This window comes from Hesperophylax consimilis, chromosome 22 (genome assembly GCF_061612785.1).
Source record: "Hesperophylax consimilis isolate HC1 chromosome 22, BYU_Hcon_1.0, whole genome shotgun sequence".
NCBI lineage: Eukaryota > Metazoa > Arthropoda > Insecta > Trichoptera > Limnephilidae > Hesperophylax > Hesperophylax consimilis.
Window position 1 is genome coordinate 29,734,323 of NC_142857.1, and position 14,842 is coordinate 29,749,164.

Genomic DNA, 14,842 nt, shown 5'->3' on the forward strand with positions numbered 1-14,842 from the left:
CAACGTCATCTTCGACTATTTCTACCCATATTTTTCGCCGCTATCTTTTTGATTCTTTTTAATGTTCTATAGAATGTTTTTGCAAACCTAAGATAAAAATATGAATATTTTATTTAATTGAAATATATCTAGATATTTTTAATAACCTCTAAAAGTTATACCCATCAATGTGATGTAACATGAGAAAATAATTGCATATGTCTTTTTTGTTGTTTGTTTTTGGGGTGTTATGCCGTGTTGCGCTAATTCCTTCTTTAGCTAACGTTTTGGACAGCGTTGCAGTGTCCATCATCAGGGCAGATCCGGTAGATCCAAAGATGTGTCACATCTTCGGATCTAAAAAAACTAAAAAAAGGATCTAAGAAACGTCGGCTAAAGAAGGAGTTAGCGCAACACGACATAACACCCCAAAAACAAACAACAAAAATGCTTTTGGCCGTGAGAATCTAAAAACTTACCCAATTGCATATGTCATTTAGATATGTCGATTTAACCAGCTTAATTAATTTGCGTATACCTACCCGTGATACTCGTTTAAATGCTCTATATTTTGTTACCAAATCTGCCAATAATTACTTTGTAAACTCTCCAATTCAAAGGCTTCATACACTTGGAAACAAATATAGTTCAATCGATGTCTATCATTTCCAATCGGTTTCCAAATTTAAAACCAAAATATTAGAATTTTTAAAATAAAACAATAAACATCTAGCTATTGCACTTCTCATTGAATTATTTCTTCAAGATTGACAAAACAGGCTTATACCTACAAACTATCATGTTTAGATTTGCTTTTTGCTTGGTTTTATATGTCTAAAGGTTAATGTTATATTATTGCTTTACTATTCTTTATTTAGAATCTTCACAATATTTTTTTATATAAACTATGTAAAATGGCTGACCGATCGCCCTCGATTTAGCAGGCCACTACAACCAGTCAAATGCAGTAGGTATATCTGTTAACAATACTACCAATAATTATTTCGTTAGCTTTCTAACTCAAAGGCCTCGTAAACTATGTGTCGTATTGTATCATGTTACTGCTGCCACTACCAGCAGGCCACTACAACCAGTCAAATGCAGTAGGTATATCTGTTAACAATACTACCAATAATTATTTCGTTAGCTTTCTAACTCAAAGGCCTCATAAACTATGTGTCGTATTGTATCATGTTACTGCTGCCACTACCTAGCATTTACATTATTTATTAACTAATTTAAGTCTGTATAACATAGGAGTAGGAATATTCTTATTTTTGTACTTTTTACTTGCTGTTATTATATGGATATGGTTATATGTATTTTTTCTATTATTTTTGTGAACTTGCAATCTTCAGAATATTACTTTTTTATGAACTATGTATGTAAAAGCCCAATGGGCGTTTAAATAAATAAATAAAATAAAAATAAAATAAATAAAATATTAGTATTTTCCTATTATTTGATAATATATTACGTTCTTTGGTTTATACCATGCGTTATCCAAAAGTTATAAAAAAAATGTTTTCAATTAAATTGAATAACATGATAATTAGTCCTCATGGTAGATGAATACAATTTGAATAAGCATTAAAACATAAGTGCGAGGCTTTCAAACTGCGTACTTTGAGGGACAAATATAGTAATTTCATTAACTAAACTAGGAACTAAATAGGTACATTTTCGTAATAAAAAAGGAGGCCTAGGTACATTATTTCATAATTTATTGTATTGCTCTTACTTACTTGACCGGTCAGTGGCTGAGTGGGCATCGCGTTTGGGTCCCACCCGGGCGTCCCATGTTCGATTCCTCGGCTGGCTAAGTTCTTCATCACAACACAAGCAATATCTTCCGCTTAGTGTGGTGGTAGTAGGAGTTTTTCAAATGTTAGGTTATTCGTAACCCGGGAATGTTTGTCTTTCTTTTAAAAATTAAAAAAAATCTTACTACCCATATAGGTACACCTACTAAAATATGTAGGTGCGTACATTTGAACTGCTTCCGTGGTTGAAGGGTAAGGCTCTTGGCTACGAATCCGCAGGTCACGGCGTGCGCAAGAAAATTTTATTAAATTAATTCGTGTCGTTTTGCTAAATTAATCAATTAAAAATAATATAAAATACTTGTTTGAACAGATAGTTATATTTTTTGTTTATCAAAACTTAACTAAACCATTCAAGTTGTTTGAGACAGGGAAAAGTATTAAAATAAAATATTTATTTTTTATTTTAGTAAAATTTCTGTAATTAACAGGTTTTAATTCCCTTGCGATGTTTATTTGGCCAAAATGACCAATTTTTGCAACTTTTCCTACTGTGTTTTGTTATAACAGATCACCACGCAAATGGCATCTTTTTAAAAATATATTTAAAAAAAAATAATTATTATTTTTCGGAATAACTTTTATTGAGTAAAACCTCAAATTATAATATTTAAATATTGAAGACAATATTAGTGATTTTTAAACAAAAATCTGAAACAGAAAAATCAGAAAAGGAAACGGTCACATCTGGGACTCGAACCCAGGACCCTTGTCTTTCCGGGACAATGCTCTACCAACTGCGCTAATGGGACCCCAGTCCCAGATGTGACCGTTTCCTTTTCTGATTTTTCTGTTTCAGATTTTCGTTTAAAAATCACTAATATTGTCTTCAACATTTAAAAAAAAATTCTTTATTCATTGTAAGTTGAGGATTTTTTGACTTTCATGCTAGGTACATGTCCGTGTTACGACCAAATTCTGTATCGGGTTGCTACAGGGTTTTGTTATAATACTCGTCCAAATAAGTCGCGTCTCAACTTGAGCGCGCACATACAATAGTCAGGTAGCTTCTTGCTGCTAACTCATCTTCAGTTGCGTCGTGACTTGAGCGTGCTTTTAGACTGGTCTCCCGATCCGGCCTGCCACGCAACTGGCGGACCGATGCATATATCGCCAAGACCCGGACAATCCTCACCTCCATGAACCCGGGCACCCCTGCTCAAGTCACCAAACGTAGCGAACCACTTGGGGTGACCTATGACAGAACTTATCCAATAAATGGTTCCCGGGGCGGCGATACCCATAACCACCTCCCAAATTGAAAATGATTATAGTACTTGACGTATACAAATTGAACTTGGTCCAATTTTAGTAAGATCGGCAAGTATGGTATACTCGAAATAAGACACAATTCGATATACTACGCTACATCACTTTGATGTATATTTATTTGTCGAAATAGAAGTTAAATAAATAAAATAACAATATGCATTATAAATATTGAAGAATTATAATATTATGCTAGTTACCCAAAAGTTATTTTAAAAAAAAATTATCCATTTGAGTGTTTTGTATCCATATTGGCAATACGGAACGAAATCACCTCGGAGTCGGTCTGGCCGTAACGGATGTTTTTTTTTCAGATATTATTTTACGTAAACATATGAAATTAAAGTAAGAATATCGGAATACTTCACCAAACAAACACAAAAGTGACCAAACGGAAAAAAATAATTAAAAAAACATCGATTACTCGGGATAACACAACACTAGAATATCGATTTATGACTACGTGACATCACTTCGCACAAATACATGCGTATTTATCTAAACCCTGTGCCCCCAACCCTTACCTCCCGAATACGGACACAAGCAGCTCGGGCTACTAATACCTAAATGAAATCTTCAAAATCGAGGTTTTGTATTCCCCATTTTTCTCCTCCAAAAGTTAACCGATTTTCAATTTTTTTTTACCAACTACATAAAAAGAAAATATTCTATGTCGGACCGTTTTGCTTTTTTTCAAAATATATTGTCTAGTTTGTATACTGAACGTCTTTTGACTGCGTTTAAATTAGGCAATTTTATTGATTTTTGGAAGGTCATAACTTCTATAAGAAGCAATTTATCAAAAAAAAAACAAAACGTACCGACACGCAAGTCGCCGATATCTATTTTATGTTAAAAAATATTTGCTCTAGGGTTAAAATCCAGAAAGATGAATGGGGACTACGTTTGTATGGAAAAATCAACGCCCGGTAAAGTCTTAATTATTATTTTTTGGTAAACTAATGTTCAAGACAAGATTTTTTATGCATTGCACAAAGGGTAAAAATTATTTTTATAAGCAATAATTATAAGCCTGAAACACTCATCCACATTGAAAAATCTCCTGATAAAAGATACATGACGCCAACGGGACTTGAACCCGTGTCTTTTCGATTTCTGGTCGATAGCTCTGACCACTGAGCTATGGCGGCTTATCTCATATAAAATAAATTTGGTTGTTTTCAGGTGAAAAAATGTAATAAGCAGTAATTGTTGAATGAAACACTAGTATATATTGAATTATTTCGCGGATAATAGTAAATAAAGTAAATTACTTTCACATGTTGTTACTGGTCACTTAGCCAAGTAACCGCGCAAACCCCCCACTCGACCCCAACTGTCCAATACCTATGATATATTTTTTAAATATTTTTATTATTGTAGAAAGCAATCACTTTGTGGTTTAACATATTTAATAAAACAAAATAAAATACTTTTTGTTTTAAAACCACGAATTTTTAATATTTTTTAGAACCGTCCGGTTTCGCTTTACTTAAGCATTTTTGTACCCGACTAAATGTCGTGTGCATACAGATTGAAAAAATAGGGGTTAGTTACACGACTCAAACGACTTTGTAAATGCCAATCAATTGACTTTCGTCCTGAAAAGGACGTTTCTGGAATATACCCGACTTTGTGCAAAATTCAAATCAATTGAACCTCGTCCTGAAAAGGACGTTTCTGGTATATATACGACTTTGTGCAAATGCAAATAAATGAAAGATTGCCTTTAAAAAGGCAGTTAAGTATGTCAGCTTCTTAAGCCACGTGGTGCCCGCCGGAATCTTGTCGATGCAGGATTCTTCAGTTGAAGGAGAAAGGCCAATAAAATTCTCAGAACTTGGCAGAAAGGGGCAGCGGCAGGTAGCTCGTAGATGCGGAGGTCCGAGGCGAGGGTGATCCAATGGAGAAAGAGGATTTAGAATTTAAAAATGCTGCTTTTTGTCAAAGTTGCGACTCGGCAACGGCACATAAAAAAAGGTCAGCCAAGGTCCAGCGGACCGTTTTATGGCTTCTCATTGGTCGGATTTCTATAGCCGTTGGAGCGTACCAGCCAGCCTTGGACCCCACACTTTCTAATTTGCTACCCGCCGGCCAATTGTTTATTGTTTATTTTTTTACAAGTTACATTTTTTACATTTCAAGGAATTTGACAATCTTAAAGCTAGGTACACAATGCAGAGTTCCGTGAATGTGGACAATTTCAAAATAGTTTATTAATGTCACATCCACGGATTAACATTATACGCAAACAATATTTATTTATTTCTTATAGTAGTAAATAGTAGCGAAAGATGTAAACAAAAACAATATAAAGTCATTCTTAAATTATAATGAACAAGCGTCCGATATACTCCCCCCGGTGCAGCCCTCTGCGCCAAGCTATTTGGGAGGACGTGAAGTGTTTCGACGATCTGGACAACCGGTACCCCTGGTTTGCAGTTGGACGGGCCGTGTTGTAGATGGTTCTGGAGTGGTGGATTTTGGGGCTGGCAGCAGTACGGCAATCTTAACGGCTGGCCGCACATATATCCCGGAAGCTGTTTGAATGCGGGCGGTCCTCACTTGACCATCAGCGGCGGGTTTTGCATCGATGACTCGGCCGCGCGGCCAACTGTTCCGGGGTAGCGCAGGATCCATGATCACCACAAGGTCATCCTTTTTGATGGGCTCGGCCGGGTGGTGCCACTTCTGTCGGGCGCCCATAGTGGGGATGTACTCTCGGAGCCAGCGCCTCCAGAACATATCTGCAAGTTGTTGCCCGATACGCCATTGGCGGCGGAGACATACCTCTTCTTCTTTTTTGTCATACAGGGACAAATGGGGGCGCTTTCCGGCTGACCCCAGAAGGAAGTGGTTTGGTGTCAAGGGGTCTTCATCTCGTGGGTCAACAGAGACGTGAGTCAGTGGTCGGTTGTTGACAACAAACTCAGCTTCTGCCAGTGCTGTGCGCAGGGTCTCTTCCCTCGGCGCCCTTTCCTTTAAGGTAGCTTTCAAGGCCCGTTTCACCGACCGTACTAGTCTTTCCCAGGCTCCCCCCATGTGGGGACTGAGTGGCGGTATGAAACGCCACTCAATGCCTTTGGTAGCCATGGCGTCCATAATTCTAGAATCTTGTTTTAGTGAATCCAAGGCTTCCCTGATCTCAGCGTCTGCTCCATGGAAATTCGTTCCGTTGTCCGAGTACAGAACTTTGGGCTGACCTCTTCGGGCGGTCATTCTTTGCAAGGCCATAATGGCAGAGTCGACAGTCAACGTAACAGCAAGTTCCAGGTGAATAGCGCGGGTGGAAAGGCAGGTAAAAATTGCCCCATAGCGCTTCTCCCGGTGTCTGCCAACTGTGACCTCCATTGGCCCGAAGTAGTCCAGCCCACAGTGAGTAAAGGGACGCACATGATGTAACAGGCGGTAAGATGGTAGCGCCCCCATTAATGGTGGAGAGGGCTTGCTTCTTCGTATGCGGCAAGTGGGGCAGTCGTGTGTTATTTTCCGGCTGATAGTGCGGAGCCGTAGAATGAAAAAACTGCAGCGCATCTCCGCCACTGTCTTCTCGGTGCTAGGGTGGTCTCCCTTCTCATGGTAGTGGCGTACCAGCAGCCGAGTGTACGGGTCGTTGCCATCCAATATGATGGGGGTCTTGGCCACGCTCGTGGTCTTTGTCAGGGCTCGTAATCGGGAACTCATCCGCAAGACATCATCTGGGCCGAGGAAGGGGGTCAAGGAATTAAGACGACTGCCAGCAGGTAGCGCCTTTCCATGTCGTATGGTATGCAGATCAGCTGCGAAGGCGTCTTCCTGGGATTTCCTGACCCATCTGATCTCTGCTTCTTTCAGTTCCTCTGCTCGTAATGTGCCCTCGGCGGGTTTGTGAGACCCCAATCGGCACCGCCTGACAAAACGGAGTATCCATGCTGTAGATCGAATTAGCCGGTTCCAAGATGAGAGCCGTTTGATTAAGGGGAACGCCTCTCCTGTAGTGGTTATTAGGCCTACATAATGGGGCCTGACCTCCAATACGTCGTTGTCGGGTTTCTTGGTGGGAGATCGCTCCTTTAGCCACTCGCTTTCAGGTGCAGTAAGAAATGCAGGGCCGCAAAACCATCTTCCTTTTGGTGATAGATCAGGCACTTCAGAGTCACGTGTTCCGATGTCGGCGGGGTTCAACTTCGTCGGCACCCACCTCCAGTTAGGTATGCTGGTCATCTCATCTATTTCACCCAATCTGTTTGCCACGAATGCAGAGTAAGCGCGTGGATCAGTACGTAACCAGCACAGAACGGTTGAAGAGTCTGTCCAGAAGATAGTCCGGTTTATTAAAGCCTGGCTTTCTTTTAAGATGGTCTTGGCTAATCTAGCCGCCATGAGTGCGGCTTGCAACTCAAGACGGGGAATGGAGAGGGGTTTGAGTGGAGCCACTTTACACTTGCTGGCTAGGAATGTCGCGTGTAAAACTCCCTGCACGTCTTCTGTGTAGTATGCGACGGTGCAGCAAGCTTGTTCGGACGCATCGCAGAATAGGTGTAAGGTGACGCTGCTCTGCTTGTGCCGGAGGGAGCGCCTCGGCACCGAAACGCTGCTCTCGTGAAGCAAGCTTAGCCAATCTCTCCATCTCTCGGCGTGCTCAAGGGTGATCAAGTCGACCCATCCAACACTCGACCGCCACACAGCTTGTAGCAAGATCTTTGACCGTATTGTGAGGCACGCGACGAATCCAACCGGGTCGAAGATCTTCATTACGATGGAGAGAAGCTGCCTCTTGGTGGGCCGTACAGCTTCTTCGGGGCTGACTGCATTTTGAAAAGAGTAAAGGAAAAAGTCAGTGGATGGGTCCCACACTAGCCCTAGTACTCGCTCCATCTCTTTGTCCCCGCTGCTGATGTGAACTGTGGAGCTCACCCGGTCTCCGAAAGGAATGTCAACTATGGCTTCCGGACTGTTAGAGGCCCAGTTCGTCAAGTGGAACCCTCCCTTTGCAAGAAGGGCACTCACGCTTTGTATTAGTGCGGCAGCCTCGCTAGCAGTATCTACCGCATCCAAATAGTCGTCCATATAAAATTTGGAACGAACGGCTGCCGCGGCGGCCGGTACTCGTGTTCGTATTCCCCGGCAACCCTGTCTCGTACGTACTGGGCGCTACTCGGCGAGCATGTGGCCCCGAACATCATTGATGTCAACTGGTATGTGTCAGGTTCGCGACATGTTGGTGACTTCCACAGGTACAGTTGTGACTGCAGATCATCCCTCCTTATCTTGATGCGCAGGAACATCTCCTGAATATCGGCTGCTATGGCAATAGTCCCTTCTCTAAAGCGAAGGATGTTCCCAAGAAGAGAAGACAGCAGGTCAGGACCGGTGAGCAGCTGGTCATTTAGCGAAGTCCCTCGGCATCGACTGGCAGCATCAAAGACTATTCTAATCTTTCCGGGTTTGTTTGGATTGAGCACCGCAAAATGTGGGAGATACCACTTCCGAGGGGCAGGTGTTGATATCTCGCAATCAGACAGTTTCCTGGCGTAACCTTTAGCTACCAGCTGACCCATTTTGTCAGTATAGGCCGCTGCTAGGCTTGCATCTGCTGCCAGCTTTCTCTCGAGGGACTGTAAACGTTTCAGGGCACAGTGGTAATTGTCGGGCAACGTGACTTCCGGGTTTCGCCATAATAGCCCGGTTTCCCACCTGCCGTTTGGTAGAGGACGGGTGGTCTTTTCCATCAGGGCTGTGGCTTTGAGTTCACTCGCATTGACTCTGGCCGCAGATGTTACGCCAAGAGAGTCGACGGCAAAGTTGGATTTCACCAACTCTCTCAGGCGGATGTCTGCGGCTGTCTCCATCTGCAGGGCCAGGGTGGTAGCTGGGCCGTCGCTGCCAGGATCGGTACCACCGTGGGCAATCCACCCTAGTGCGGTCCGCGACACTATTCGCGTGGTGCCGAAATCTTCCCGAACGTCTCTTGATACTATCAAATGAGCATTGTCTTGCCCGATCAGTATCCGAGGGGTGACGCGTCTTCCTGGGACACGCTGCTCCGGTAGACTGAGTTCAGTCACTGTGTGAGCCGTAATATGATACTCATCACTGCTACCTGCACCTCTTATGGTTATTTTCACCCGGCGGGAGTGCAAGTCAGATGTGCACATTCCCTTTGCTCCATGAATTTTTAGCCCCTGGACTGGGCCGCTCGCGCCAATTTGTGCCGCAGTGTCAGCATCAATGAGGGTTACCGTGGAGCCTTCGTCAAGAAGCGCGAACACTGAAGCTTCATTTTCATACGAAGTGCTCAGTACTACTGGCACGATCTTCAGTAGTACACGGCAATCCGTACTCTGGCGTCATAGATTGACGGCACCACTCACGACGGTATTCACTGGCGCGGAAGCGGGCGCGGGGTTGTGTAGCAGCCTGTGGTGGGGGGCGCGGCAGCCTCCTACTCCACACCACACTTTAGAGGTGCACTCGCGGGTATAGTGTTTTTCTAGGCACTTGCGACACAAAGAACTCGCGCGCACTGTTTCCCAGCGGAGATCAACTGATTTCGCAAAGAATGCCGGGCACTCACGAGTTTTATGGTTCCCGCCACACTGCGCACAATTAATTTTTTCACTATTGTTTTTGTTTTTATTGTTCACTCTTGAGTTAGCGGGCACATTTGCATGAACTTGTTTGCGGCGCGGGGCACGTGCAGACCGTGCGGGGTCAACCATTCCGCTTAAGGGGATCGCATTTGCAAAACTTTTCAAAAATGCCGCGAACTGAGTTATGGTGGCGGGAACTGTTTGTCCGCGCACTTCCGCCAACCAGGCTAGTTGCAACGTGCACGGCATTTTAGATGTGACGTCAGACAGCAAGGCAGGATTAGTGAGGTACCCGTCGGTCCGCAAGATTCGCAACGACGCCACGAGGTTCTGGATTGTTCCAGAAAAATCTGCCAGGTCCTCAAGTGATGCTTCGGCGGTGAGATGCGGCAGTTTTTTCACCTTCTCCAGCATCAAGGCAGCAATTGAACCCGAGCCGCCGTATTGCTGCTCAAGGACGGCAATTATCTCGGGGACTTGCGTTGGATCCATCAGCAGGGGGCCGACGGCCTCTCGGGCTTTGCCTTTCAGTGCACGCTGCAACCGAATGAGATTCTCGCTCGAAGTCATCTTGCAGGTGGCCGTGGATTGTGAATATTGGGCCATCCACGTAGGCCACTCGAGCGGGTCCCCCGAGAAGGAAGGTAGGTCCTTGGCGGTAGATTGCCTGGCTATTAGGGCAGCCATTCTTATGTCATCCTCTACGGAGGGACGGGGGCTATCCTCGGATCGCGAGGCGCGAATTGCATTTGTAATTGCAGAAGCAAGTTGCGCCACGGAGTCCGCGCCTTGGTGTGCCCACTCACTTGTGTGTCGAGAAGTCTCATCGGCAGTAGGTGGTGGTGGAAATATTGGTGAGAACTCCTGGCTGGAGGAGGTTTGATGCTGGTAACCAGGATGGAGCTGCCGATTGAGGTGCACATTGTACCCTGGCTGAGTAGGTATATCCGCATGGGGCAGACTGGCAGGCTGCCCATTCTGCAGGTTGACAGACCGCGGCTCATTGTACGATGCGGCAAGGTGTGTTTGTAGATCAGGGCCCTGCGCATATAGTGGAGACGCTTGCTGTGGGTGACCGATGTTATTTTTTTTTTTTTTTTCATTTTCTAGATTCTTATATTCCATGAAGTGGTGAATCATTTAAATTTACTGAATTTAAAGTTAATGTTCTTTATACAAATAGAACGGCGTCATATGCGCCTCACAATTTTTACCTCATATGGGTTTATTTAAATATTACCTGGCTTTTATAGACTTAGAGGCCTTGTATTTTTTCGGTAGGGAAAAAATTTGTTACCTAAAAACCCTACTAAAATTGCATGTATCATCATCCAGCATCAGCACCAGCGGCGACCTACAGCGGCCATATACTACATACGTGTCTGTTTGTGTTGTGTTGGGAATGGGGAGGAAATTTTGGCTGCGCCCTTTTGTTGGAGTCCTTCCGCATTTGCCGTTGGGAGTAAGGAAAATCGCACAAAACCTTACCCAGGAAGGAGCGGCCGAACGTCAACTTGAAATGTTTGCGGCCTTCAGTAACATCGGTATATGATGTCCTGCATTTTTGAGATGTGTGTGTGTGTGTCTGTTTTTATGTTAATATATACTTATGGGAAAATAGAAAATAAACATACATATACGTACAAATTATAAAATATTATATAAATATATAAATAGATATATAAACATTATATATTTGGGAAGAAGGTCGGGAGTTTAGGAAATACCTACTGCTCGCTATTCGTCCGCGTCTAGTTCTGGTATGTGCCATATGTGGTCATGGTCCATGAGGATGTGTTTAGGTAGTCTGTGTGTGTATCTGAATGTCAGGTCGCTCGGAGCATTGTATTGTCCTATGTCTCGTATTAGTTGATTTTTACTAAGTGTGAGTGATTTGTAAAAGCGTTCAGTCAGTCTGTGTGTGAATTCGTATAGAGTTGGAATTTGTTCTCGTTCGTGTAATCTCTTCAAGTTTGTTCTGAGTCTCGTGTTGTATGTGATTTTATTGCAGAGATTTTGAAGTGTCTGTAGATTCTTGTGGTCTGTGTGTGAGATGCTGCTCCATACGGGAATCGCATAAGAGAGTACTGGACGAATGAGCGAGTAGTAGACGAGGAGTTTGGTTTTGGGAAGTAGCGGACTCCGTCTATTGAAAATTGGCTTCACCATGCCGATCCCTTGTCGCGTGCGCGTGTGCATCTTCGCTTGGTGAGATTTCCAGTTGAGGCGGGAGTCCATGGTCAGGCCCAGATATGTCACTTCATCTTTCCATTCTATGCTGTGTCCTCCCATTTCGATGTTAAAGTCAGGTGTTCTGTTTACACGTTTTCTCGTGAACATGATGGCTTCAGTTTTCGCCTCGTTCAGTTTCAGGCGCCATTTTTTGTAGTATTTTACGAGCGCGTCGAGCGCCCTCTGTAGGTAAATAGCGGCCGTATTCGCTTTCAGCGAGGAAACGTATAGTTTGACGTCATCTGCGTAGATAGACAGATTGCATCTCTCGTCTCGGGGGATGTCGAAGGTAAACAGAATGAAGAGAAATGGTCCAAGTAAACTTCCTTGCGGCACGCCTTTTGGAATCTCACGCATTGAAGATAGCACGTTCCTTATGAACACTCTGAACGATCTATTCTTTAGGTATTCCTGTATCAGTCTCGTTAGGTATATGGGCGTGTTAGTGCGGTGCAGTTTATGCACGAGCCCGTCTATCCATACGGTGTCGAATGCCTTCTCTAGGTCGATGAGCGCAGCGGCGGTGAAGCGATGTTCGTTAAATTTTCTTGCGATGTATTCCGCTACTCTGGTGAGTTGATGGGTCGTGGAGTGCCTCTTTCTGAAGCCGAACTGCTCGTCTGGCAACGTTTTGTTGTCGTCGTGGTGCGGTACAAGCCTGTTGAGTATAATTTGTTCAAATACCTTGCTCAGCGTAGATAATAGGCTAATCGGCCGGTAACTTGTCGGCTGCGTTCTATCTTTATTCGGCTTTGCGAAAGGCAGCACGGTCGCCGATTTCCAAATCTGGGGGAAATGCCCGGTCATGAGGCAGGCATTGAACAATTTTGTTGTGTAGATGATGGCTTTTTGAGGGAGATGTTTGAGTAAAATGTTGTGAATTTGATCGCTTCCCGGCGCCTTGTTTGTTCTCAATCGCCTGATTGTGACAGCAATCTCGCTTGGCGTAGCAAAGTGAATATCTTCAGCGTTTGTCTGTTCCGCTTCCCTCAAGTCTCGTAGAGAGTCAGCTACGATCCGGTCTGTAGCCGGGTCGGAAAGGCCGTCTGTAGCGGCGTAGGCTCTCTCGAACCCGTCGGCGAGTGTTTCAGCTTTTTCTTGTAGCGAAAGCGCCGTCCCGGGGCCGTTCAGTTTCTGTAGCGGGGGGATTGTGAAATCTTTATGTCTAAGCGCGCTGGCCATTTTCCATAGGGAATTATCCTTTGGCGTGAGTGATGCGACTTTTTTGTCCCAAAGTTCGCGCTTGAGTTCTGCGATTTCGGTCTTGATTTCCCTCTGCAGGCAGTTATACGCTGTCTTGAAATATTCGTCCCGTGTGCGGTGAAACATGCGTCGCAGGCGATTTTTCTCCTTGATGAGCGATAGAACGTACTCGGGAAGCTTGATCGTGTATGGGTGTATTTCTTTGAGAGGAATGTGTGTATCTTGTGCTGTTTGAAGAATCTCTGTGAGAGTGCTTGTAGCTGCGTCGATTTCTTGTGGCGAGCGCAGAGTTCCCGAAGTGAGATGAATTCGTTCGTTGACTTCTTTTTTGAATCCTTCCCAGTTCGCATCCTTGTAATTGCGCTGTTTTCTGGGGGTCCTTGAAGTTGTGCCGCCTATGGTAAAGCTCACGGGCAGGTGGTCCGAAGACAGTTCGTCTAGTGTGCGCAGTGGAGATATTGTCTTGACATTTTTCTCGAGTACTATGTCCAGTGTACTCGGATATCTAGATAGTTGCGAGTAGTACGTAGGTCTGTCGGGCGCCATTACTCTGTAGTTATTCCAATAGTTGTGTTTGGCGTTCAAGTCGCCTCCCATCACAACAATCGGTCCCAGATTGAGCAATTTATTGAGATCTTCTCTCACTAGGTTACGTTGGGTGCAGTATACGGAGATGATGGTGTGCGCTCTACCCTCTATGGTGACTTCGATAATCGTGGCTTCGGCGTACTTCAACTTCGGAGTGGGGATTCTTGTGGACGTCATAGATTGCCGAACGAATATTGCGGTTCCTCCGCCTGATCTTCCTTGTCGGTCGTCACGATAAATCTCGAAACCTTGCACTCTCAGCGGTACGCTTGGATTCAAGTGAGATTCTGATAGGAGAATAATGTCGGTGTGTAATTCGTTTGCCAAAGCGAGCAGTTCGTCTGTCTTGTTGCGCACGCTAAATGCGTTCCATACGAGGACTTTCACCGTCTCGGTTTTAGGCATCGAGGGTGTCTAGGAGCTCTATCAGGATGACGAGCTTGTCTGCTCTTGTTGTGCAGCGGGCGAACTGTGATCGCATCCTCAGGAGTCCTTGGAGCAGGGCCATCAAATCCAGGTTGTCCTCTGAGGAGTCGGGCGCGCGCACGTGCTCCTGCTGTGGGCGGGGCTGAGGTCGGGGCTGTGGGGGCGGCACGGGCTCGCGCTGCTGTTGGGCGGGGGCGGTGCCTCCGGCTACGTTGGCCCATGTGCGTCCATCCGTCCTCGGCTGAGGAGGTGGCCTGCTCGGGTTCTGTTCTGCCGGTGGGCGTTGGGCCCTTCTGGCAGGTCGCTGCTGTATGGAGGCAACGTACGCTACCCGCTTGGGGCAGCCTCTGTAGTTGGCGGGATGCGGGCCTGAGCAGTTGCAGCATGCGGCGGGCTCATCTCTTGTCTTCTTGGGGCATTCTGCCGAAGCATGCTCCAGTAAGCATTTTACGCACCTTGCTGTGTGCGAGCAGTTTCGGGACCCATGCCCGAAGTCTTGGCACCTGTAGCACTGGGTGCCGTGCTGTAAATGGTTGCTCTTGTGCTTCTGGAGGCGAATGCGGCAGTGGCACAGGTATTTGACGGCCGCGTGCAGCTGTCCCATGTTGAATTCCTTATTGAAGTGTGCTAAGTATAAGGGATACTCGATTGAGGCTGTCATCTTGACCACCTTCACAGCTGGGAATCCCTGCGATTCCAGATCCGCCGCGATGTCTTCCACTTCGACGAGCGGCAGGCCCTTGATGACGG

The 14,842-nt window shown here is 45.2% G+C and overlaps 1 protein-coding gene across 1 annotated transcript; it reads right to left on the minus strand.

Annotated features, from left to right (window-relative positions):
• Positions 1-5,453: 5,453 nt before the first annotated feature.
• LOC149413435 (uncharacterized) lies at positions 5,454-14,696 on the minus strand. Its single transcript, XM_089644994.1, has 5 exons — positions 14,630-14,696; positions 14,103-14,299; positions 9,425-10,684; positions 8,139-9,367; positions 5,454-8,004 (listed from the first exon to the last, which is right to left on the minus strand). The coding sequence occupies exons 1-5, from the start codon at positions 14,694-14,696 to the stop codon at positions 5,454-5,456; spliced, it is 5,304 nt and encodes a 1,767-aa protein (XP_089501120.1).
• Positions 14,697-14,842: the final 146 nt, after the last annotated feature.